At 51.8% G+C, this 25,986-nt stretch overlaps 1 protein-coding gene across 1 annotated transcript in view; it reads left to right on the top strand.

Moving 5' to 3' along the window:
* Nucleotides 1-12,426: 12,426 nt before the first annotated feature.
* LOC143793461 (retinol dehydrogenase 12-like) overlaps nucleotides 12,427-25,986 on the top strand; it is an 80,804-nt gene continuing 67,244 nt past the window's right edge. The window contains exon 1 of the mRNA XM_077280452.1: nucleotides 12,427-12,689. Coding sequence (XP_077136567.1) covers nucleotides 12,533-12,689 — 157 coding nt within the window. The 5' untranslated portion in view covers nucleotides 12,427-12,532. The remainder of the gene's footprint in view (nucleotides 12,690-25,986) is intronic.

Here is a 25,986-nt window from a genome sequence, read left to right as displayed (position 1 = left end):
GAACTGCCCCCCCCCACTAACAGATGACATCACTGACCCCACCCCCACTAACAGATGACATCACTGACCCCACCCCCACTAACAGATGACAGAACTGACCCCACCCCCACTAACAGATGACATCACTGACCCCACCCCCACTAACAGATGACATCACTGACCCCACCCCCACTAACAGATGACATCACTGACCCCACCCCCACTAACATGACAGCACTGCCCCCCCCACTAACAGATGACATCACTGACCCCACCCCCACTAACAGATGACATCACTGACCCCACCCCCACTAACAGATGACATCACTGACCACACCCCCACTAACAGATGACAGAACTGCCCCCCCCACTAACAGATGACATCACTGACCCCACCCCCACTAACAGATGACAGAACTGACCCCACCCCCACTAACAGATGACATCACTGACCCCACACCCACTAACAGATGACATCACTGACCCCACCCCCACTAACAGATGACATCCCTGACCCCACCCCCACTAACAGATGACATCACTGACCCCACCCCCACTAACAGATGACATCACTGACCCCACCCCCACTAACAGATGACATCCCTGACCCCACCCCCACTAACAGATGACATCACTGACCCCACCCCCACTAACAGATGACATCACTGACCCCACCCCCACTAACAGATGACAGAACTGACCCCACCCCCACTAACAGATGACATCACTGACCCCACCCCCACTAACAGATGACATCACTGACCCCACCCCCACTAACAGATGACAGAACTGCCCCCCCCACTAACAGATGACATCACTGACCCCACCCCCACTAACAGATGACATCACTGACCCCACCCCCACTAACAGATGACAGAACTGACCCCACCCCCACTAACAGATGACATCACTGACCCCACCCCCACTAACAGATGACAGAACTGACCCCACCCCCACTAACAGATGACATCACTGACCCCACACCCACTAACAGATGACATCACTGACCCCACCCCCACTAACAGATGACATCCCTGACCCCACCCCCACTAACAGATGACATCACTGACCCCACCCCCACTAACAGATGACATCACTGACCCCACCCCCACTAACAGATGACATCCCTGACCCCACCCCCACTAACAGATGACATCCCTGACCCCACCCCCACTAACAGATGACATCACTGACCCCACCCCCACTAACAGATGACAGAACTGACCCCACCCCCACTAACAGATGACAGAACTGACCCCACCCCCACTAACAGATGACATCACTGACCCCACCCCCACTAACAGATGACATCACTGACCCCACCCCCACTAACAGATGACAGAACTGCCCCCCCCCACTAACAGATGACATCACTGACCCCACCCCCACTAACAGATGACATCACTGACCCCACCCCCACTAACAGATGACAGAACTGACCCCACCCCCACTAACAGATGACAGAACTGACCCCACCCCCACTAACAGATGACAGAACTGACCCCACCCCCACTAACAGATGACATCACTGACCCCACACCCACTAACAGATGACATCACTGACCCCACCCCCACTAACAGATGACATCCCTGACCCCACCCCCACTAACAGATGACATCACTGACCCCACCCCCACTAACAGATGACATCACTGACCCCACCCCCACTAACAGATGACAGAACTGCCCCCCCCCCACTAACAGATGACATCACTGACCCCACCCCCACTAACAGATGACATCACTGACCCCACCCCCACTAACAGATGACAGAACTGACCCCACCCCCACTAACAGATGACATCACTGACCCCACCCCCACTAACAGATGACAGAACTGACCCCACCCCCACTAACAGATGACATCACTGACCCCACACCCACTAACAGATGACATCACTGACCCCACCCCCACTAACAGATGACATCCCTGACCCCACCCCCACTAACAGATGACATCACTGACCCCACCCCCACTAACAGATGACATCACTGACCCCACCCCCACTAACAGATGACATCCCTGACCCCACCTCCACTAACAGATGACATCACTGACCCCACCCCCACTAACAGATGACATCCCTGACCCCACCCCCACTAACAGATGACATCACTGACCCCACCCCCACTAACAGATGACAGAACTGACCCCACCCCCACTAACAGATGACATCACTGACCCCACACCCACTAACAGATGACATTACTGACCCCACCCCCACTAACAGATGACATCCCTGACCCCACCCCCACTAACAGATGACAGAACTGACCCCACCCCCACTAACAGATGACATCACTGACCCCACCCCCACTAACAGATGACATCCCTGACCCCACCCCCACTAACAGATGACATCACTGACCCCACCCCCACTAACAGATGACATCACTGACCCCACCCCCACTAACAGATGACAGAACTGACCCCACCCCCACTAACAGATGACATCACTGACCCCACCCCCACTAACAGATGACATCACTGACCCCACCCCCACTAACAGATGACAGAACTGCCCCCCCCACTAACAGATGACATCACTGACCCCACCCCCACTAACAGATGACATCACTGACCCCACCCCCACTAACAGATGACAGAACTGACCCCACCCCCACTAACAGATGACATCACTGACCCCACCCCCACTAACAGATGACAGAACTGACCCCACCCCCACTAACAGATGACATCACTGACCCCACACCCACTAACAGATGACATCACTGACCCCACCCCCACTAACAGATGACATCCCTGACCCCACCCCCACTAACAGATGACATCACTGACCCCACCCCCACTAACAGATGACATCACTGACCCCACCCCCACTAAGAGATGACATCCCTGACCCCACCTCCACTAACAGATGACATCACTGACCCCACCCCCACTAACAGATGACATCCCTGACCCCACCCCCACTAACAGATGACATCACTGACCCCACCCCCACTAACAGATGACAGAACTGACCCCACCCCCACTAACAGATGACATCACTGACCCCACACCCACTAACAGATGACATTACTGACCCCACCCCCACTAACAGATGACATCCCTGACCCCACCCCCACTAACAGATGACATCACTGACCCCACCCCCACTAACAGATGACATCACTGACCCCACCCCCACTAACAGATGACATCCCTGACCCCACCCCCACTAACAGATGACATCACTGACCCCACCCCCACTAACAGATGACATCACTGACCCCACCCCCACTAACAGATGACATCACTGACCCCACCCCCACTAACAGATGACAGAACTGCCCCCCCCACTAACAGATGACATCACTGACCCCACCCCCACTAACATGACAGCACTGCCCCCCCCCACTAACAGATGACATCAGTGACCCCACCCCCACTAACAGATGACATCACTGACCCCACCCCCACTAACAGATGACAGAACTGACCCCACCCCCACTAACAGATGACATCCCTGACCCCACCCCCACTAACAGATGACATCACTGACCCCACCCCCACTAACAGATGACATCACTGACCCCACCCCCACTAACAGATGACATCACTGACCCCACCCCCACTAACAGATGACATCACTGACCCCACTCCCACTAACAGATGACAGAACTGCCCCCCCCACTAACAGATGACATCACTGACCCCACCCCCACTAACAGATGACATCACTGACCCCACCCCCACTAACAGATGACATCACTGACCCCACCCCCACTAACAGATGACATCACTGACCCCACCCCCACTAACAGATGACATCACTGACCCCACCCCCACTAACAGATGACATCACTGACCCCACCCCCACTAACAGATGACATCACTGACCCCACCCCCACTAACAGATGACAGAACTGCCCCCCCCACTAACAGATGACATCACTGACCCCACCCCCACTAACAGATGACATCACTGACCCCACCCCCACTAACAGATGACATCACTGACCCCACCCCCACTAACAGATGACATCACTGACCCCACCCCCACTAACAGATGACATCACTGACCCCACACCCACTAACAGATGACATCACTGACCCCACCCCCACTAACAGATGACAGAACTGACCCCCCCCCCACTAACAGATGACAGAACTGACCCCACCCCCACTAACAGATGACATCACTGACCCCACACCCACTAACAGATGACATCACTGACCCCACCCCCACTAACAGATGACATCCCTGACCCCACCCCCACTAACAGATGACATCACTGACCCCACCCCCACTAACAGATGACATCACTGACCCCACCCCCACTAAGAGATGACATCCCTGACCCCACCTCCACTAACAGATGACATCACTGACCCCACCCCCACTAACAGATGACATCCCTGACCCCACCCCCACTAACAGATGACATCACTGACCCCACCCCCACTAACAGATGACAGAACTGACCCCACCCCCACTAACAGATGACATCACTGACCCCACACCCACTAACAGATGACATTACTGACCCCACCCCCACTAACAGATGACATCCCTGACCCCACCCCCACTAACAGATGACATCACTGACCCCACCCCCACTAACAGATGACATCACTGACCCCACCCCCACTAACAGATGACATCCCTGACCCCACCCCCACTAACAGATGACATCACTGACCCCACCCCCACTAACAGATGACATCACTGACCCCACCCCCACTAACAGATGACATCACTGACCCCACCCCCACTAACAGATGACAGAACTGCCCCCCCCACTAACAGATGACATCACTGACCCCACCCCCACTAACATGACAGCACTGCCCCCCCCCACTAACAGATGACATCAGTGACCCCACCCCCACTAACAGATGACATCACTGACCCCACCCCCACTAACAGATGACAGAACTGACCCCACCCCCACTAACAGATGACATCCCTGACCCCACCCCCACTAACAGATGACATCACTGACCCCACCCCCACTAACAGATGACATCACTGACCCCACCCCCACTAACAGATGACATCACTGACCCCACCCCCACTAACAGATGACATCACTGACCCCACTCCCACTAACAGATGACAGAACTGCCCCCCCCACTAACAGATGACATCACTGACCCCACCCCCACTAACAGATGACATCACTGACCCCACCCCCACTAACAGATGACATCACTGACCCCACCCCCACTAACAGATGACATCACTGACCCCACCCCCACTAACAGATGACATCACTGACCCCACCCCCACTAACAGATGACATCACTGACCCCACCCCCACTAACAGATGACATCACTGACCCCACCCCCACTAACAGATGACAGAACTGCCCCCCCCACTAACAGATGACATCACTGACCCCACCCCCACTAACAGATGACATCACTGACCCCACCCCCACTAACAGATGACATCACTGACCCCACCCCCACTAACAGATGACATCACTGACCCCACCCCCACTAACAGATGACATCACTGACCCCACACCCACTAACAGATGACATCACTGACCCCACCCCCACTAACAGATGACAGAACTGACCCCCCCCCCACTAACAGATGACAGAACTGACCCCACCCCCACTAACAGATGACATCACTGACCCCACACCCACTAACAGATGACATCACTGACACCACACCCACTAACAGATGACATCACTGACCCCACCCCCACTAACAGATGACATCACTGACCCCACACCCACTAACAGATGACAGAACTGACCCCACCCCCACTAACAGATGACATCACTGACACCACGCCCACTAACAGATGACATCACTGACCCCACGCCCACTAACAGATGACATCACTGACCCCACGCCCACTAACAGATGACATCACTGACCCCACGCCCACTAACAGATGACATCACTGACCCCACGCCCACTAACAGATGACATCACTGACATCACGCCCACTAACAGATGACATCACTGACACCACGCCCACTAACAGATGACATCACTGACCCCACGCCCACTAACAGACGACATCACTGACCCCACGCCCACTAACAGACGACATCACTGACCCCACGCCCACTAACAGACGACATCACTGACCCCACGCCCACTAACAGACGACATCACTGACCCCACCCCCACTAACAGATGACATCACTGACCCCACCCCCACTAACAGATGACATCACTGACCCCACCCCCACAAACAGATGACATCACTGACCCCACCCCCACTAACAGATGACATCACTGACCCCACCCCCACTAACAGATGACATCACTGACCCCACACACACTAACAGATGACATCACTGACCCCACACCCACTAACAGATGACAGAACTGACCCCCCCCCACTAACAGATGACATCACTGACCCCACCCCCACTAACAGATGACATCACTGACACCACACCCACTAACAGATGACATCACTGACCCCACCCCCACTAACAGATGACATCACTGACCCCACACCCACTAACAGATGACAGAACTGACCCCACCCCCACTAACAGATGACATCACTGACCCCACCCCCACTAACAGATGACATCACTGACCCCACCCCCACTAACAGATGACATCACTGACCCCACACCCACTAACAGATGACATCACTGACCCCACACCCACTAACAGATGACAGAACTGACCCCCCCACTAACAGATGACATCACTGACCCCACCCCCACTAACAGATGACATCACTGACCCCACCCCCACTAACAGATGACATCACTGACCCCACACCCACTAACAGATGACATCACTGACCCCACACCCACTAACAGATGACAGAACTGACCCCCCCCACTAACAGATGACATCACTGACCCCACCCCCACTAACAGATGACATCACTGACCCCACCCCCACTAACAGATGACATCACTGACCCCACCCCCACTAACAGATGACATCACTGACCCCACCCCCACTAACAGATGACATCACTGACCCCACCCCCACTAACAGATGACAGAACTGCCCCCCCACTAACAGATGACATCACTGACCCCACCCCCACTAACATGACAGCACTGCCCCCCCCACTAACAGATGACATCACTGACCCCACCCCCACTAACAGATGACATCACTGACCCCACCCCCACTAACAGATGACATCACTGACCCCACCCCCACTAACAGATGACATCACTGACCCCACCCCCACTAACAGATGACATCACTGACCCCACCCCCACTAACAGATGACATCACTGACCCCACCCCCACTAACAGATGACAGAACTGCCCCCCCCCACTAACAGATGACATCACTGACCCCACCCCCACTAACAGATGACATCACTGACCCCACCCCCACTAACAGATGACATCACTGACCCCACCCCCACTAACAGATGACAGAACTGACCCCACCCCCACTAACAGATGACATCACTGACCCCACCCCCACTAACAGATGACAGAACTGACCCCACCCCCACTAACAGATGACATCACTGACCCCACCCCCACTAACAGATGACATCACTGACCCCACCCCCACTAACAGATGACATCACTGACCCCACCCCCACAAACAGATGACATCACTGACCCCACCCCCACTAACAGATGACATCACTGACCCCACCCCCACTAACAGATGACATCACTGACCCCACCCCCACTAACAGATGACATCACTGACCCCACCCCCACTAACAGATGACAGAACTGCCCCCCCCACTAACAGATGACATCACTGACCCCACCCCCACTAACAGATGACAGAACTGACCCCACCCCCACTAACAGATGACATCACTGACCCCACACCCACTAACAGATGACAGAACTGACCCCACCCCACTAACAGATGACATCCCTGACCCCACCCCCACTAACAGATGACAGAACTGACCCCACCCCCACTAACAGATGACATCACTGACCCCACCCCCACTAACAGATGACATCACTGACCCCACCCCCACTAACAGATGACATCACTGACCCCACCCCCACTAACAGATGACAGAACTGCCCCCCCCCACTAACAGATGACATCACTGACCCCACCCCCACTAACAGATGACATCACTGACCCCACCCCCACTAACAGATGACAGAACTGACCCCACCCCCACTAACAGATGACAGAACTGACCCCACCCCCACTAACAGATGACATCACTGACCCCACCCCCACTAACAGATGACATCACTGACCCCACCCCCACTAACAGATGACATCACTGACCCCACCCCCACTAACATGACAGCACTGCCCCCCCCCACTAACAGATGACATCACTGACCCCACCCCCACTAACAGATGACATCACTGACCCCACCCCCACTAACAGATGACATCACTGACCCCACCCCCACTAACAGATGACAGAACTGCCCCCCCCACTAACAGATGACATCACTGACCCCACCCCCACTAACAGATGACATCACTGACCCCACCCCCACTAACAGATGACAGAACTGACCCCACCCCCACTAACAGATGACATCACTGACCCCACCCCCACTAACAGATGACAGAACTGACCCCACCCCCACTAACAGATGACATCACTGACCCCACACCCACTAACAGATGACATCACTGACCCCACCCCCACTAACAGATGACATCCCTGACCCCACCCCCACTAACAGATGACATCACTGACCCCACCCCCACTAACAGATGACATCACTGACCCCACCCCCACTAACAGATGACATCCCTGACCCCACCCCCACTAACAGATGACATCACTGACCCCACCCCCACTAACAGATGACATCACTGACCCCACCCCCACTAACAGATGACAGAACTGACCCCACCCCCACTAACAGATGACATCACTGACCCCACCCCCACTAACAGATGACATCACTGACCCCACCCCCACTAACAGATGACAGAACTGCCCCCCCCACTAACAGATGACATCACTGACCCCACCCCCACTAACAGATGACAGAACTGACCCCACCCCCACTAACAGATGACAGAACTGACCCCACCCCCACTAACAGATGACATCACTGACCCCACCCCCACTAACAGATGACAGAACTGACCCCACCCCCACTAACAGATGACATCCCTGACCCCACCCCCACTAACAGATGACATCACTGACCCCACCCCCACTAACAGATGACATCACTGACCCCACCCCCACTAACAGATGACATCCCTGACCCCACCCCCACTAACAGATGACATCACTGACCCCACCCCCACTAACAGATGACATCACTGACCCCACCCCCACTAACAGATGACAGAACTGACCCCACCCCCACTAACAGATGACATCACTGACCCCACCCCCACTAACAGATGACATCACTGACCCCACCCCCACTAACAGATGACAGAACTGCCCCCCCCCACTAACAGATGACATCACTGACCCCACCCCCACTAACAGATGACATCACTGACCCCACCCCCACTAACAGATGACAGAACTGACCCCACCCCCACTAACAGATGACATCACTGACCCCACCCCCACTAACAGATGACAGAACTGACCCCACCCCCACTAACAGATGACATCACTGACCCTACACCCACTAACAGATGACATCACTGACCCCACCCCCACTAACAGATGACATCCCTGACCCCACCCCCACTAACAGATGACATCACTGACCCCACCCCCACTAACAGATGACATCACTGACCCCACCCCCACTAACAGATGACATCCCTGACCCCACCCCCACTAACAGATGACATCACTGACCCCACCCCCACTAACAGATGACATCACTGACCCCACCCCCACTAACAGATGACAGAACTGACCCCACCCCCACTAACAGATGACATCACTGACCCCACCCCCACTAACAGATGACATCACTGCCCCCACCCCCACTAACAGATGACAGAACTGCCCCCCCCCCACTAACAGATGACATCACTGACCCCACCCCCACTAACAGATGACATCACTGACCCCACCCCCACTAACAGATGACAGAACTGACCCCACCCCCACTAACAGATGACATCACTGACCCCACCCCCACTAACAGATGACAGAACTGACCCCACCCCCACTAACAGATGACATCACTGACCCCACACCCACTAACAGATGACATCACTGACCCCACCCCCACTAACAGATGACATCCCTGACCCCACCCCCACTAACAGATGACATCACTGACCCCACCCCCACTAACAGATGACATCACTGACCCCACCCCCACTAACAGATGACATCCCTGACCCCACCTCCACTAACAGATGACATCACTGACCCCACCCCCACTAACAGATGACATCCCTGACCCCACCCCCACTAACAGATGACATCACTGACCCCACCCCCACTAACAGATGACAGAACTGACCCCACCCCCACTAACAGATGACATCACTGACCCCACCCCCACTAACAGATGACATCACTGACCCCACCCCCACTAACAGATGACATCACTGACCCCACACCCACTAACAGATGACATTACTGACCCCACCCCCACTAACAGATGACATCCCTGACCCCACCCCCACTAACAGATGACATCACTGACCCCACCCCCACTAACAGATGACATCACTGACCCCACCCCCACTAACAGATGACATCCCTGACCCCACCCCCACTAACAGATGACATCACTGACCCCACCCCCACTAACAGATGACATCACTGACCCCACCCCCACTAACAGATGACAGAACTGACCCCACCCCCACTAACAGATGACATCACTGACCCCACCCCCACTAACAGATGACATCACTGACCCCACCCCCACTAACAGATGACAGAACTGCCCCCCCCCCACTAACAGATGACATCACTGACCCCACCCCCACTAACAGATGACATCACTGACCCCACCCCCACTAACAGATGACAGAACTGACCCCACCCCCACTAACAGATGACAGAACTGACCCCACCCCCACTAACAGATGACATCACTGACCCCACCCCCACTAACAGATGACAGAACTGACCCCACCCCCACTAACAGATGACATCACTGACCCCACACCCACTAACAGATGACATCACTGACCCCACCCCCACTAACAGATGACATCCCTGACCCCACCCCCACTAACAGATGACATCACTGACCCCACCCCCACTAACAGATGACATCACTGACCCCACCCCCACTAACAGATGACATCCCTGACCCCACCTCCACTAACAGATGACATCACTGACCCCACCCCCACTAACAGATGACATCCCTGACCCCACCCCCACTAACAGATGACATCACTGACCCCACCCCCACTAACAGATGACAGAACTGACCCCACCCCCACTAACAGATGACATCACTGACCCCACACCCACTAACAGATGACATTACTGACCCCACCCCCACTAACAGATGACATCCCTGACCCCACCCCCACTAACAGATGACATCACTGACCCCACCCCCACTAACAGATGACATCACTGACCCCACCCCCACTAACAGATGACATCCCTGACCCCACCCCCACTAACAGATGACATCACTGACCCCACCCCCACTAACAGATGACATCACTGTCAGGGTATGTGCACACGCTGCAGATCGATTGATTTACAGTACAATGTAAATCTATGAGGAAAAAAAAGAAGCTGTGCACACGTTGCGGAAACGCTGCGGTTTAAGGGTATGTGCACACGTTCAGGTTTTTTCGTGATGAAAACGCTATAAAAACTCATTAAAACGCACACATTATGTATCCTATAATTTAGAATGCATTCTGCATGTGTTGTGCACATGGTGCGGTTTTTTCCACGAAAAAAACGCATCGCGGTAAAAAAAGCAGCATGTTCATTAATTTTGCGGATTTTCTACGTTTTTCCCGCTGTTATGCATTGGGAAAAACTGCAAAAAAAAGCACAAAAAACGCATCAAAAACGTGAAAAAAATTGCGAAAAAAAGCATGCAGATTTCTGGCAGAAATGTCTGTTTTTTTGTCAGGAAAATTTCTGCAAGAAATCCTGACGTGTGCACATACCCTAAAAGAAGGAGCATGTCACTTCTTTTTTGCAGATCTGCAGCGTTTTTGTACCCATTCCATTATAGAAATCCGCAGGGGTAAAAAATGCAGCAAATCCGCAAAAAAAAAAGCATCAAAAATGCACAAAAAACGCGACAAATCCGCAGCTGCGTTTTCTGCCAGGAGAGGCAAACTCCGCACCAGAAATTCCTGAGGCTGATCCGCAACGTGTGCACAGAGCCTCAGATGTGCTGATCTTGGACGTCGGTCTTTGGGCCCCTGATGCCACTGTAACAAACCCTCAGCTCAGACTCGCACTCACCGGGTACTGACCAATTCACTGACAGTAAGCAGAGGTTTTCTAGACGCTGCGTTTTCTTGTGCGGTTTTCCCAGCACAGGACACTGATGCTGTCGGCTGCTGCGCTCCGGGGAGGAGAGTGTTAATGCTGCCATGTAATCAGGCCTTGGACCTTGTTATTGGCAGTGGGGCGACTCTTTCCCTCCCAGACTCCAGATTACAGGCACCTGTGCCCCAATAGACAGCAGCCGGCTCTAGGACCCAGCAGCTCAGCAGGTGCAGAGTGCAGAGCAGCTTGTGCAGCGCACTCGTCCCAGCACTCAGTCGCTGCCGGTCATGGAGCTGCTGTCAGTCCTCAGTCACCCGGCCTGGTTCCTGTGCTCCGTGATCCTGGCCGTGGTGCTGCGCCTACAGAGGAAGGGAAGCTGGGAGCCACGGAAATGCCACGCTGACCTGACGGGGAAAACCGCCATCGTGACTGGAGCTAACACCGGTGAGTAATAAACCACCACACGTACAGTACTGTGCTGGAAAAGTGCTGCAGAGTCCGAAGGGTTAATAGTTTATCCTTAGCAACAAAGTGACAGGAGGGAAAGGGAAATCCCATCAGTATCTGGTGATCGCCCATCACCTCCGTCATCAGTATCTGGTGACCGCCCATCGCCTCCATCATCAGTATCTGGTGACCACCCGTCACCTCCATCATCAGTATCTGGTGACCGCCCGTCGCCTCCATCATCAGTATCTGGTGACCGCCCGTCGCCTCCATCATCAGTATCTGGTGACCGCCCGTCACCTCCATCATCAGTATTTGGTGACCGCCCATCACCTCCATCATCAGTATTTGGTGACCACCCATCACCTCCATCATCAGTATCTGGTGACCGCCCGTCTCCTCCATCATCAGTATCTGGTGACCGCCCGTCACCTCCATCATCAGTATCTGGTGACCGCCCGTCTCCTCCATCATCAGTATCTGGTGACCACCCATCACCTCCATCATCAGTATCTGGTGACCGCCCGTCGCCTCATCAGTATCTGGTGACCGCCCGTCGCCTCCATCATCAGTATCTGGTGACCGCCCGTCGCCTCCATCATCAGTATCTGGTGACCGCCCGTCGCCTCCATCATCAGTATCTGGTGACCGCCCATCACCTCCATCATCAGTATCTGGTGACCGCCCATCACCTCCATCATCAGTATCTGGTGACCGCCCGCTCACCTCCATCATCAGTATCTGGTGACCGCCCGTCTCCTCCATCATCAGTATCTGGTGACCGCCCATCACCTCCATCATCAGTATCTGGTGACCGCCCGTCGCCTCCATCATCAGTATCTGGTGACCGCCCGCTCACCTCCATCATCAGTATCTGGTGACCGCCCGTCTCCTCCATCATCAGTATCTGGTGACCGCCCATCACCTCCATCTTCAGTATCTGGTGACCGCCCATCACCTCCATCATCAGTATCTGGTGACCGCCCATCACCTCCATCATCAGTATCTGGTGACCGCCCATCACCTCCATCATCAGTATCTGGTGACCGCCCGCTCACCTCCATCATCAGTATCTGGTGACCGCCCGTCTCCTCCATCATCAGTATCTGGTGACCGCCCATCACCTCCATCATCAGTATCTGGTGATCGCCCATCACCTCCATCATCAGTATTTGGTGACCGCCCATCACCTCCATCATCAGTATCTGGTGACATACTCTACTTCATGATAGTGGTAAAATATATTTGATATGACTTAAGTTTATTTGTGAAAAAAAACGTAAATTTGGCCAAAAATTGTGAAAATTTTGCAATTTTCAAACTTTTAATTTTTGTGCCCATAAATCACAGAGATGTCACACAAAATAGTGAATAAATAACATTTCCCACATGTCGACTTTACATCAGCACAATTTTGAAAACATCATTTTTTTTTTGTTAGGAAGTTATAAGGGTTAAAAGTTGACCAGCGATTTCTCTTTTTTCCATTTTATTTTTTTTCCAATTTATAAACAATTTTTTTTAGGGACCACCTCACACTTGAACTCACTTTGGGCCTATAGGACAGAAAATACCCAAAAGTGACCCCATTCTAAAAACTGCACCCCTCAAGGTGCTCAAAACCACAATCAAGAAGTTTATTAACCCTTCAGGTACTTCACGAGAACTAAAGCAATGTGGAAGGGAAAAATTTACATTTAACTTTTTTCACAAAAAAATTACTTTAGACCCCCAATTTTTGTTTTCCCAATGGTATTAGGAGAAAATGGACCACAAAATCTGTTGTGCAATTTCTCCTGAGTACACTGATGTCCCATATGTGGGGGTAAACCACTGATTGGGCGCATGGCAGGGCTCGGAAGGGAAGGAGCGCTGCTTGACCTTTTGAACGCAAAATTGCCTGGAATCAATGGCAGTGCCACATCACGTTTGCAGAGCCCCTGATGTACCTAAACAGTGGAAACCCCCACAAGTGACCCCATTTTGGAAACCACACACCTCAAAGATTTTATTCATGGGTCTGTTGAGCATTTTTAACTGACAGGTACAACACAGGGTTTGATAACATTAGCTTGTCATATTGAATATGGAGTCATTAGTGTTGAGCGCAAGTACTCGCTACTTCAGTTTGCAGCGGGTGCTTGGGTATTCACCGAATATAATGGATGCTCGAGTCCCTGCCCCCCATGTTTAGTGGCTGTTAGACACCCCCCAAAAACATGCAAACCAGAGCACCCGATGCAAACTCAAGGAGTGAGCACTTGTGCTCAACACTAACCAGCATATCGTAATCATTTTTTTTGCTTTTGAAAACCCCCACTTCTAACCCCAACCCTAATACAGTCCTAACTCCAACCCTAAGGCTACTTTCACACTAGCGTCGTACGACACACGACCAATTGCATCGTTGCGACGTACTGACGCAAGCAGTGAAAGCGCCGCACAACGGGGCAGTGGATGCTGTTTTTCAACACATGCGCTGCCCCATTGTGAGGTGCAGGGAGGATGGGGCGGAGTTCCGGCCGCGCATGCGCTGTCAGAAATGGCGGACACGTCGCACCAAAAAAGTTACATGCAACGTTTTTTGGTGGCGATGGTACGACGCAACTGTTGCACGATGGTTGCGACATGTGGCAATGCGTCGCTAATGCAAAGTCTATGGAGAAAAAGCGCATCCTGCAAGCACTTTTGCAGGATGCGTTTTTTCTACAAAACGACGCATAGCGACGTGCAGTGCATGACGCTAGTGTGAAAGTAGCCTAACACAACCCTAACTTCAACCCTAACACAACCCTAACTTCAACCCTAACACAACCTTAACTTCAACCCTAACACAACCCTGTGCCCAACCCTAACACGACCCTAAAGCCAACACAACCCTAACCCCAACCTTAACACAACCCTAAATCCCACCCTAACACAGCCTCAACCCTAACTCGAACACAAACCTAACTTCAACCCTAACACTATCCTAAACCCAACCCTAACACAACCCTAAAGCCAACCCTAACACAGCCCCAACCCTAAACCTAACAACCCTAACCCCAACCCCCCAACCCTAACACAACCCTAACAGCCCCAACCCTAACACAACCCTAAACCCAACCTTCCGCCTGTTAGACAGACTATTTCTGAAACCTGATGGCTGTTGCAGTCCCCCAGTACCACTTGCCCAGTCACCATTACTTTTCTAAGAAAGCTGTGCCTGCACTACACCAGCATGTCGCAGACAACATCCATAGACATTAATATGGAGAAAGTATGTGCCCCCGCATCCACCTCCGGGGGCTTCTCTGTCCTCATCCACATCCATAGACATTAATATGGAGAAAAGTATGTGCCCCCCACATCCACCTCCGGGGGCTTCTGTGTCCTCATTTACATCCATTGTCATGAAAGCCCTCTCACACAAGAGAGCCGGGGGATATGGTTATCCCCCCGCAGTCACCAATCTGTGATGGCGCTTACACAGTTGCAGGTCACTGGCACCCCATTACTCTCAGGTCAGTCAGGGAACTGCACCTAGGATAAGTAATCGCCAGAGAAGCTCCCCTGTCACGTACTGGTATTCGGGGCACTCTGCAATGAGGGCAGTATATATATATATCACTTACTCTCATACCAATCTCAGAAATAAATCTAATTTTCCCCCCATTCATGAGTACTCAAGCGCGATGGAGACATTTATGAAGGGAGTTACTGAAGATATCCGAAAGATTAAATCAACAACAATACACAAAAGCAGAAAAATCAACCTTACTCCCCAAGAAACACAAGCGTTAAAGACTTTACAAAATAACCATCAAATAGTTATCTGCCCGGCAGACAAAGGGGGCAGTATAGTAATCCTGGACCACAGTCAATATCACAGTGAAGCCAGTAGAATATTAGGAGATGGCAAAACTTACACCAAAATTCCCCACGATCCTACCAATGCTTTTCTTCAAGAATTAAATTCTTTAGTCCTAAGCGGCCTTGATAGAGGAATTATTACCAAGAAGGAAGTTGAATTCATCTATATTCACAATCCCAAATTGGCCATTTTTTATTACCTAAGGTACTGAAATGCACAACAAATCCCCCAGGCCGCCCCATAATCTCGGGGATTAGATTTCTTACATCTAACCTTTCCAAATATGTGCATACCTCTTTTACCTGCTTATCTCAAAGACCCCAAACACATACTACAAATCCTAAGGGGTATCGTTTCTCCTTATGGAGAGTGACATACCATCTCTGGCTTGTCAAGGTAAGGAGGCTTATTCGCCGTGCAATGCTCCTCTGGGAAATGTAATATGCAAATTGCCTCTTCTGAGAAAAAGAGGACTTAACTCTATAGCGCCACCTGTTGGAAGTAGCAATCCTACAAGTCACAATCCACCCTTTAACGAGTCGTGTAATATGACTTAGGATAAAAGCCAAATCAGTATCTCAATTCGCAGACACGTAAATCCTAAAGAACTTTGTATGGAAGGAAGATTATATTATGGGGACACTAGACGTAACTTCATTGTATACGGTCATAGAACATGGAAAAGGCTGTGAAGCCTAAGTTTTTCTTAAACTCTTTTAGAACTATACCTGGTGACTAGGTTCAATTTATCGGGGAATTTATGAATTTTATTTTAACCCATTTTTTTTTTAAATATGAGAGATTTTTATCTCCAGCAATGGGGAACTGCCATGGGGACCACATTCACGCACAGTTATGCCAACCTTTACGTAGGCCTGTGGGATCATTTACACATATACCCACAGTGCGAGCTGTGTGCGGGCCAGGTCCTCTGGACACGTTTATTGATGATATTTTTTTTATTTGGTCAGGAGACTCAACTTCTTTGTCAATGTTTTACAGTCTATTAATAAAAATGATTTTTATTTACAATTTACTTACACCGTTAGTAAAGAGTCCCTCCGTGTTTTTTAGATCTGACCATTTTTATTCAGAGCAATGACATATGCACATGTTCTTTCACCAAACCAACAGACAGTAACAGTTATATCCCCCTAAATAGCTGCCATTTACCCCAATGGCTACTAAATATCCCAAGGGGGCAATTTATCCGTTTGTGTGTACCAGGGACACACACTTTGAAGAAGCTAACCATTTAAAAGATAAATTCATAGAAAAAGGATACTCAGAAGATTTTTTAGATAGAATCAAAGAGGATGTGGGGAAAATACCAAGAGTCATAAAATTAATAAACTAGAAGAGAGGACTTTTCTAAATATTCCAATCATTCTACAATATATCCCCCAGAATTATGTATTCAAAAAAATCATTAAGAAACATTGGAACATGTTGACAGAAGATAACATTCTGGGGAATTATCACCAGGCCAATCTATCTTCATATATAGAAAAGCCAGAAGTATTGGCGACATTATAGCCGGTCTGATCACTCCATACGTGGAGCTGAAAGGGTTCTTCCCATGCAGGAAATGCCAAGTATGTCGCACACTAAAACCTAATAAAAGAACTCGTTTCCAACAGGATCACAAATCAGTAAAAATCAAAGATTCTATTTCCTGTGACACTAAAGGAATTATTTATTGCATTGCCCATCTCATAAAAAATACATAGGTCGCCCAAAAAGAAAATTTACTCAAAGGATTGGGGAACATATTAACAATATAGCTAAGAAAACAGCAGATCATCCTCTGTCAAAACACGACCTAGAAAAACAGGGGGGAATATTAGAGGGACACAAGTATGGGGCATACAAATTGTATAGAAAGACTGGAGGGGCGACCGCATTAAGAAAACGTCACGTAGAGAGACCGAACAGATCTTCAAAGTAAATTCAGTCAAACCGCATGGTCTAAACAATGATGCTGGACTCTTTGGTTTTCACTAGAACTACCCCCTCTTTCCAAAATCCTCATATTATTTACAGTATTTCTCACATTTCTAACTTCTGAAAATTAAGCCTCCAAAAATATTAGTTATTACTCCAGCATTCACCGTGGATAATCTTATGCAACATTTACTTCTTGCGGAATTATCATATTCCAGACTTTTCTGTAGAGAGTGTGGTGGAAGATCACCCCCTCTTTGCACTTTATTCTATGATATATCTTCCATTATACATTAGTCACCAATACTTTATGACATTCACCACTCCAATTTGCATGCGGGGACCCATGGAGACGCGTGATCTAAAGTACACAGGCTGGTGTTCATGTGTCAGTACAGCTGAGCCGCCAGTGCTCGGGGACCGGTACATAACTTTCTGTAATAGACCTTCCCCTGCAGGCACTATGACCTCCTTGTGCTCGGCGTTCTGCAGACACGAGTTCACTCATGTACATTGCGTGGCACAGGAAGGCGCTTCTCTATGTGTTTAGCTGTCAGGTGACAGCTTGTAGAAACATCGCCTCCTGACACATCTTTTCCCGCAGCTGCTCTCACTCAACGCCTTCGAACCGCCGACCTACCCAGCTTTTCTCATACACGCCCCCAGCTTTTCTTAAATGCAGCCCAGACCGTCCATTCAACGAGGGAACACCCTCAGCTACAAAGGTAACTTAATTTATGCATCATTTATATCTGCTGAACAGCCGCACAACCAGCTCTACCCTCTTCTATTGTATCCTCACCCATTCCCTGCAGACTGTGAGCCGTCGCGGGCAGGGTCCTCCCTCCTCCTGTATCCTCACCCATTCCCTGCAGACTGTGAGCCGTCGCGGGCAGGGTCCTCCCTCCTGTATCCTCACCCATCCCCTGCAGACTGTGAGCCCTCACGGGCAGGGTCCTCCCTCCTCCTGTATCCTCACCCATCCCCTGCAGACTGTGAGCCGTCATGGGCAGGGTCCTCTCTCCTCCTGTATCCTCACCCATCCCCTGCAGACTGTGAGCCGTCATGGGCAGGGTCCTCCCTCCTCCTGTATCCTCACCCATCCCCTGCAGACTGTGAGCCATCATGGGCAGGGTCCTCCCTCCTCCTGTATCCTCACCCATCCCCTGCAGACTGTGAGCCGTCATGGGCAGGGTCCTCCCTCCTCCTGTATCCTCACCCATCCCCTGCAGACTGTGAGCCATCATGGGCAGGGTCCTCCCTCCTCCTGTATCCTCACCCATTCCCTGCAGACTGTGAGCCGTCGCGGGCAGGGTCCTCCCTCCTCCTGTATCCTCACCCATCCCCTGCAGACTGTGATGAGCCGTCGCGGGCAGGGTCCTCCCTCCTCCTGTATCCTCACCCATCCCCTGCAGACTGTGAGCCCTCGCGGGCAGGGTCCTCCCTCCTGTATCCTCACCCATCCCCTGCAGACTGTGAGCCCTCACGGGCAGGGTCCTCCCTCCTCCTGTATCCTCACCCATCCCCTGCAGACTGTGAGCCGTCATGGGCAGGGTCCTCTCTCCTCCTGTATCCTCACCCATCCCCTGCAGACTGTGAGCCGTCATGGGCAGGGTCCTCCCTCCTCCTGTATCCTCACCCATCCCCTGCAGACTGTGAGCCATCATGGGCAGGGTCCTCCCTCCTCCTGTATCCTCACCCATCCCCTGCAGACTGTGAGCCGTCATGGGCAGGGTCCTCCCTCCTCCTGTATCCTCACCCATCCCCTGCAGACTGTGAGCCCTCGCAGGCAGGGTCCTCCCTCCTCCTGTATCCTCACCAATCCCCTGCAGACTGTGAGCCATCGCGGGCAGGGTCCTCCCTCCTCCTGTATCCTCACCCATCCCCTGCAGACTGTGAGCCCTCGCGGGCAGGGTCCTCCCTCCTCCTGTATCCTCACCCATCCCCTGCAGACTGTGAGCCCTCGCGGGCAGGGTCCTCCCTCCTCCTGTATCCTCACCCATCCCCTGCAGACTGTGAGCCATCGCGGGCAGGGTCCTCCCTCCTCCTGTATCCTCACCCATCCCCTGCAGACTGTGAGCCCTCGCGGGCAGGGTCCTCTCTCCTCCTGTATCCTCACCCATCCCCTGCAGACCGTGAGCCCTCGCAGGCAGGGTCCTCCCTCCTCCTGTATCCTCACCCATCCCCTGCAGACTGTGAGCCATCGCGGGCAGGGTCCTCCCTCCTCCTGTATCCTCACCCATCCCCTGCAGACTGTGAGCCCTCGCGGGCAGGGTCCTCCCTCCTCCTGTATCCTCACCCATCCCCTGCAGACTGTGAGCCCTCGCGGGCAGGGTCCTCCCTCCTCCTGTATCCTCACCCATCCCCTGCAGACTGTGAGCCCTCGTGGGCAGGGTCCTCCCTCCTCCTGTATCCTCACCCATCCCCTGCAGACTGTGAGCCATCGCGGGCAGGGTCCTCCCTCCTCCTGTATTCTCACCCATCCCCTGCAGACTGTGAGCCCTCGCGGGCAGGGTCCTCCCTCCTCCTGTATCCTCACCCATCCCCTGCAGACTGTGAGCCATCGCGGGCAGGGTCCTCCCTCCTCCTGTATCCTCACCCATCCCCTGCAGACTGTGAGCCGTCATGGGCAGGGTCCTCCCTCCTCCTGTATCCTCACCCATCCCCTGCAGACTGTGAGCCATCGCGGGCAGGGTGCTCTCTCCTCCTGTATCCTCACCCATCCCCTGCAGACTGTGAGCCCTTGTGGGCAGGGTCCTCCCTCCTCCTGTATCCTCACCCATCCCCTGTGTTACGCCGCCTCATACTTACCTGTATGGCCGGCGCGCTCCCGATCCTCCTTCTCGCTCTCCTGCCTCTGGGTTCTTGGGCGCTCTTCCTTTCTCCGGTCCGCGCATGTGCAGACGCGCTCCGCTGTGGCTTCTGGGAGGTCGTGACCCGGTGGCTCCGCCTCCAATATGGCAGCGCCCGTAGGGTACTTCTTCCCTGCATCTGTCCAGGTAAGACGCTTTTGCGTCTATTGCGTTCGCTGGCTTCTTGCTGGCGTTTCTTTAGATTCTTTGGCTTCAGTCTCTGCTCTTTACGCTTTGACTCTGACTTGACTCTTTGCTGTTTGCTGTCCCTGCCAGTCCGGTGTTCCTGCCGTCTCTGCCAGTCCTGTGTTTCTGCCGTCTCTGCCAGTCCTGTGTTTCTGCCGTCTCTGCCAGTCCTGTGTTCCTGCCATCCCTGCCAGTCCTGTGTTCCTGCCGTCCCTGCCAGTCCTGTGTTCCTGCCGTCCCTGCCAGTCCTGTGTTCCTGCCGTCCCTGCCAGTCCTGTGTTCCTGCCATCCCTGCCAGTCCTGTGTTCCTGCCGTCCCTGCCAGTCCTGTGTTCCTGCCGTCCCTGCCAGTCCTGTGTTCCTGCCGTCCCTGCCAGTCCTGTGTTCCTGCCGTCCCTGCCAGTCCTGTGTTCCTGCCGTCTCTGCCAGTCCTGTGTTCCTGCCGTCCCTGCCAGTCCTGTGTTCCTGCCGTCTCTGCCAGTCCTGTGTCCTGTCGTTCCCTGCCAATCGTGTGTCTTCGCCATACCGGTCAGTACTTTGTCTTTTCAGCCCTGCCCATCTTGTGTCTCCGCCGTTCTGGTCACCTCTGTGGTCCCGTCTCTCTTCCGTCTTCTATTCTTCTCTGGTCCAGCCCACAGTCGCCCCTTTGGCTCCGGCAGTTGTGGCTTCACCCTCCTTGGGCCTGTCCCAAACACTCCCTGTACAGGGGGTGGCACTATCTAGTCTGCTCGTCCTCGGGGGCTCTGAAGCCGCGACCCAGAGGGTCCACTACTCAAGTTCTTATAGTACGCAAAGGCCATGGATCCCGCTGGAGCTGCGGCTGCTCATAAAGATCTTGTTTTCCTGCGGGAGAATCAGACCCGGATGATGTCCTTTATGAAATCTATGGACTCCCATCTCTCTGCCCTCCAGTCCTCTGATCCGGGGAATGCCTCCCAGCTGGCCAGTTTGCAACTAGAACTGGCACAGCAGCGTGATGCCCAGTCCCATATCCTGGTTTATATGGCATCTGTCGATAGTCGACTTCTTTCTTTACATTCGGCCGCATCTGTTCCTACACCAGCTTTAGCTCCTCATCCCACTCCCCGTTTGGCCAAACCTCCTCGTTTTAATGGAGGTCCCAAACTATGTCGGGGATTTCTTAATCAGTGCCGTCTCCATTTCGAGCTCCTTCCTCTGCAATACCCTACAGATTGGGCCAAGGTGGCCTTTATTGTGTCGCATTTGGAGGGTGATGCTCTAGCATGGGTTAATCCTCTTTGGGAGTGGGATGATCCTGTCGTCCTTCAGTTGACTCCATTTTTGGAGACGTTTCGTCGAGTATTCGATGAACCAGGTCGCCTAGCCTCAACCACTGAGGCTTTGTTTAGTTTGCAGCAGGGGTCTTTAACTGTTGGGCAATACGCTATCCATTTTCGGACCTTATCTTCCGACTTGGGTTGGAATAATGAAGCGTTAGTAGGGGCTTTCTGGCAGGGGCTATCTAGCCGTATCAAGGATGAACTAGCTGGCCGAGATACTCCAACTAATTTGGAGGATTTAATTGCCTTGGCTACCCATATAGACCCTCGCTTTCAGGAGCGAGCTCGGGAGAAGAAATTTCCTCGTTCTTCTATGTCTTCTCGTAGACCTCCCAGCCCACATCCCAGAGTCTCAGCTTCGGTTTCTGCTCCTGAGCCGATGCAAGTGGATTGTCTAAAACTCTCCGAACAACATTGCAAGGAGAGATGCGCTCAGGGTCTCTGCTTTTACTGTGGAAGCTCCTCTCATATTCTCCGAGCCTGCCCAAATCGTCCGGAAAACTCCTCCACCTAGGTCAGGTAAGAGAGGTCTCCCTACGTGCATGTGAAACCTCTTAACCCCTCACTCTGCCTTTTTTGTTGCATATTAATGATAAACGTTTTTCCCTAGAGGCTTATGTAGACTTGGGTGCAGGGGTAAATTTTATTAGGTTAGAGGAGGTAATTACATTTCTGTCCCTGTTAGGTCTTTAGAGAATCTAATTTTTCTCGCTTCTGTAGACGGTAAGCCTCTGCAAGAGACTATAACTCAAGTTACGCAGTTGGTAGAGCTTCAGATTGGGGCTCTGCATAGGGAGAAAATTTTGTTTTTTGTGTTAGCCAACATCTCTCATCCAATTCTTTTTGGTTTTCCGTGGTTGCGGGTCCATGAACCCTACTTAGATTGGCATAGGGGCAACATTCTTCGTTGGGGAGATTCCTGTCGGACTCGTTGTCTGCTGCCCGTGCGTCCTGTGAGTGTCCCCTGTCCCTCTCCCATTCCTTCCGGGTTGCCCTCTGTTTATTCTTCCTTTGCGGATGTTTTTGACAAAAAGGAGGCGGAGACTCTTCCGCCACATCGACCCTACGACTGTCCTATAGACCTCGTTCCTGGTACCACGCCTCCTAGAGGAATAATCTATCCTCTCTCTCCTGCAGAGACTCAAGCTATGTCGGACTATGTTCAGGAAAACCTCGCCAGAGGCTTCATTCGAAAATCTTCGTCTCCAGCTGGGGCAGGCTTCTTTTTTGTTTTTTTTGTGAAAAAGAAGGATGGTACTCTTCATCCCTGTAGTGACTACAGAGGGCTAAACAACATTACTGTGAAGAATAAATATCCATTGCCTCTTATTTCAGAACTCTTCGACCGCCTGAGGGGAGCACAAATTTTTACCAAACTTGATCTTCGGGGAGCCTACAACTTGGTCCTTATCCGTGCGGGAAACGAATGGAAGACCGCATTCAACACTCGGGACGGTCACTATGAGTATTTGGTGATGCCATTTGGTCTTTGTAACGCTCCCGCCATATTCCAAGAGTTCTCAATGATATCTTTCGAGATTGCCTGTATACCAGTGTCGTGGTTTACTTGGATGACATCCTCATCTTTTCTCCAGATTAATCTGCTCATCGACGAGACTGACCCCTTGAGAAAGGCTACAATCGCCGAAACGCGCGTCGGGGAGGACGCCCACATCTTTTCCCAACCATATAGGTAATATTGTCAGCTATTGTTGCTGCGTTGTGTTATATCGTTCTAATATGTTTCTTGGGATAGGTATGCAATAGACTATATGGGCAAGTGTGTAATAGATTGATGTTAGTATTTTTATAATATTCACTTGCACGTTCATTGCTATTTTTTGTGGGCATCCATTTCTGGACATGTGCGAGCGGGTGTTTTCTTTCCCCCTCTCCTCCTGGTGCTATTGTACTTGGTTTTCTTAATAAAATTTATATGACTTAGTTATGGGAGTTTTCTGTCGAGTTTTTTCTTCGTTTGATATCGATGAGATGTTAGCCAAGTCTTACTACGTTTAAGGGAGAATCATCTCTTTGCGAAGATTGAGAAATGTGTCTTTGAACAGTCTTCCGTACCCTTCCTGGGTTATATTGTCTCTAATGATGGCCTGAAGATGGATCCTGAGAAGGTGGCCGCCATTCTAAATTGGCCACGTCCTTCAGGAGTAAAAGCTATTCAGCGATTTCTGGGCTTTGCGAATTACTATAGACAATTTATCCCTCGTTTCTCCTCCTTGACTAAACCAATTTCTCCTCTGGTCCGCAAAGGAGTCGACCCTAACCTTTGGCCTCCGGAGGCCGAAGCTGCCTTCCAAACCCTGAAGCAAGAATTCGCTTCAGCACCGGTGCTCCATTGACCGGATACCAATAGACCATTTATTCTTGAAGTGGATGCGTCCTCTATTGGAGCTGAAGTAGTACTTTTACAGAGGTCTAACTTGGGTCGATTAGTCTCCTGTGGGTTTTCTCTAAAGCATTTTCTCCTCCTGAGCGTAATTATTCAATTGGTGACAAGGAATTACTGGCCATTAAAAAAGCCTTGGAGGAGTGGCGGAACCTCCTTGAAAGGGCTGTACATTCTTTCACTATTTTTGTAGAGGAGAAGAATCTAGCCTATGTCTAGTCCGCCCAAAGGCTGAACCCTCGACAAGCCAGATGGTCCTTGTTCTTCGGACGTTTCGACTTCGAGCTACATTTCCGACCAGGAAATAAAAACATCAAAGCTGACGCTCTGTCAAGATCTTTTCAACCTCTGGAAGAAGAAGAGAGACCTGCGCATATTCTTGATCCTGCTAGAATCGTTTCTCTAGCTCCCCTAGATGTGATCACTCCTCCTCCGGGAAAAACCTTCATGTCAAATCGTGACAAGATGAAAGTTTTATGTTGGGGTCATTCCTCCCGGTTCGCTGGACACGTTGGGGGCAAGAAGACTCTCTCCCTGATTTCTCACCATTATTGGTGGCCTTCAATTCGCCAAGATGTTCTGGATTTTGTTACCTCCTGTTCCTCATGTGCTCACGTATCTCCCCTACCCGATCTATCTATTATGGTAAACGGCATCACGCTCTCTCCCGCACCTGAAATCCCCTGCCTCGGGGTAACTCTCGACTCTGCCCTGTGCTTCAAACCTCAGGTCCAAGCTCTTGCCACCTCCTGTTG

This window comes from Ranitomeya variabilis, chromosome 1 (assembly GCF_051348905.1).
Source record: "Ranitomeya variabilis isolate aRanVar5 chromosome 1, aRanVar5.hap1, whole genome shotgun sequence".
NCBI lineage: Eukaryota > Metazoa > Chordata > Amphibia > Anura > Dendrobatidae > Ranitomeya > Ranitomeya variabilis.
The sequence above is the reverse complement of the archived record's forward strand: the minus strand, read 5'-3'. Positions and strand labels throughout refer to the sequence as shown.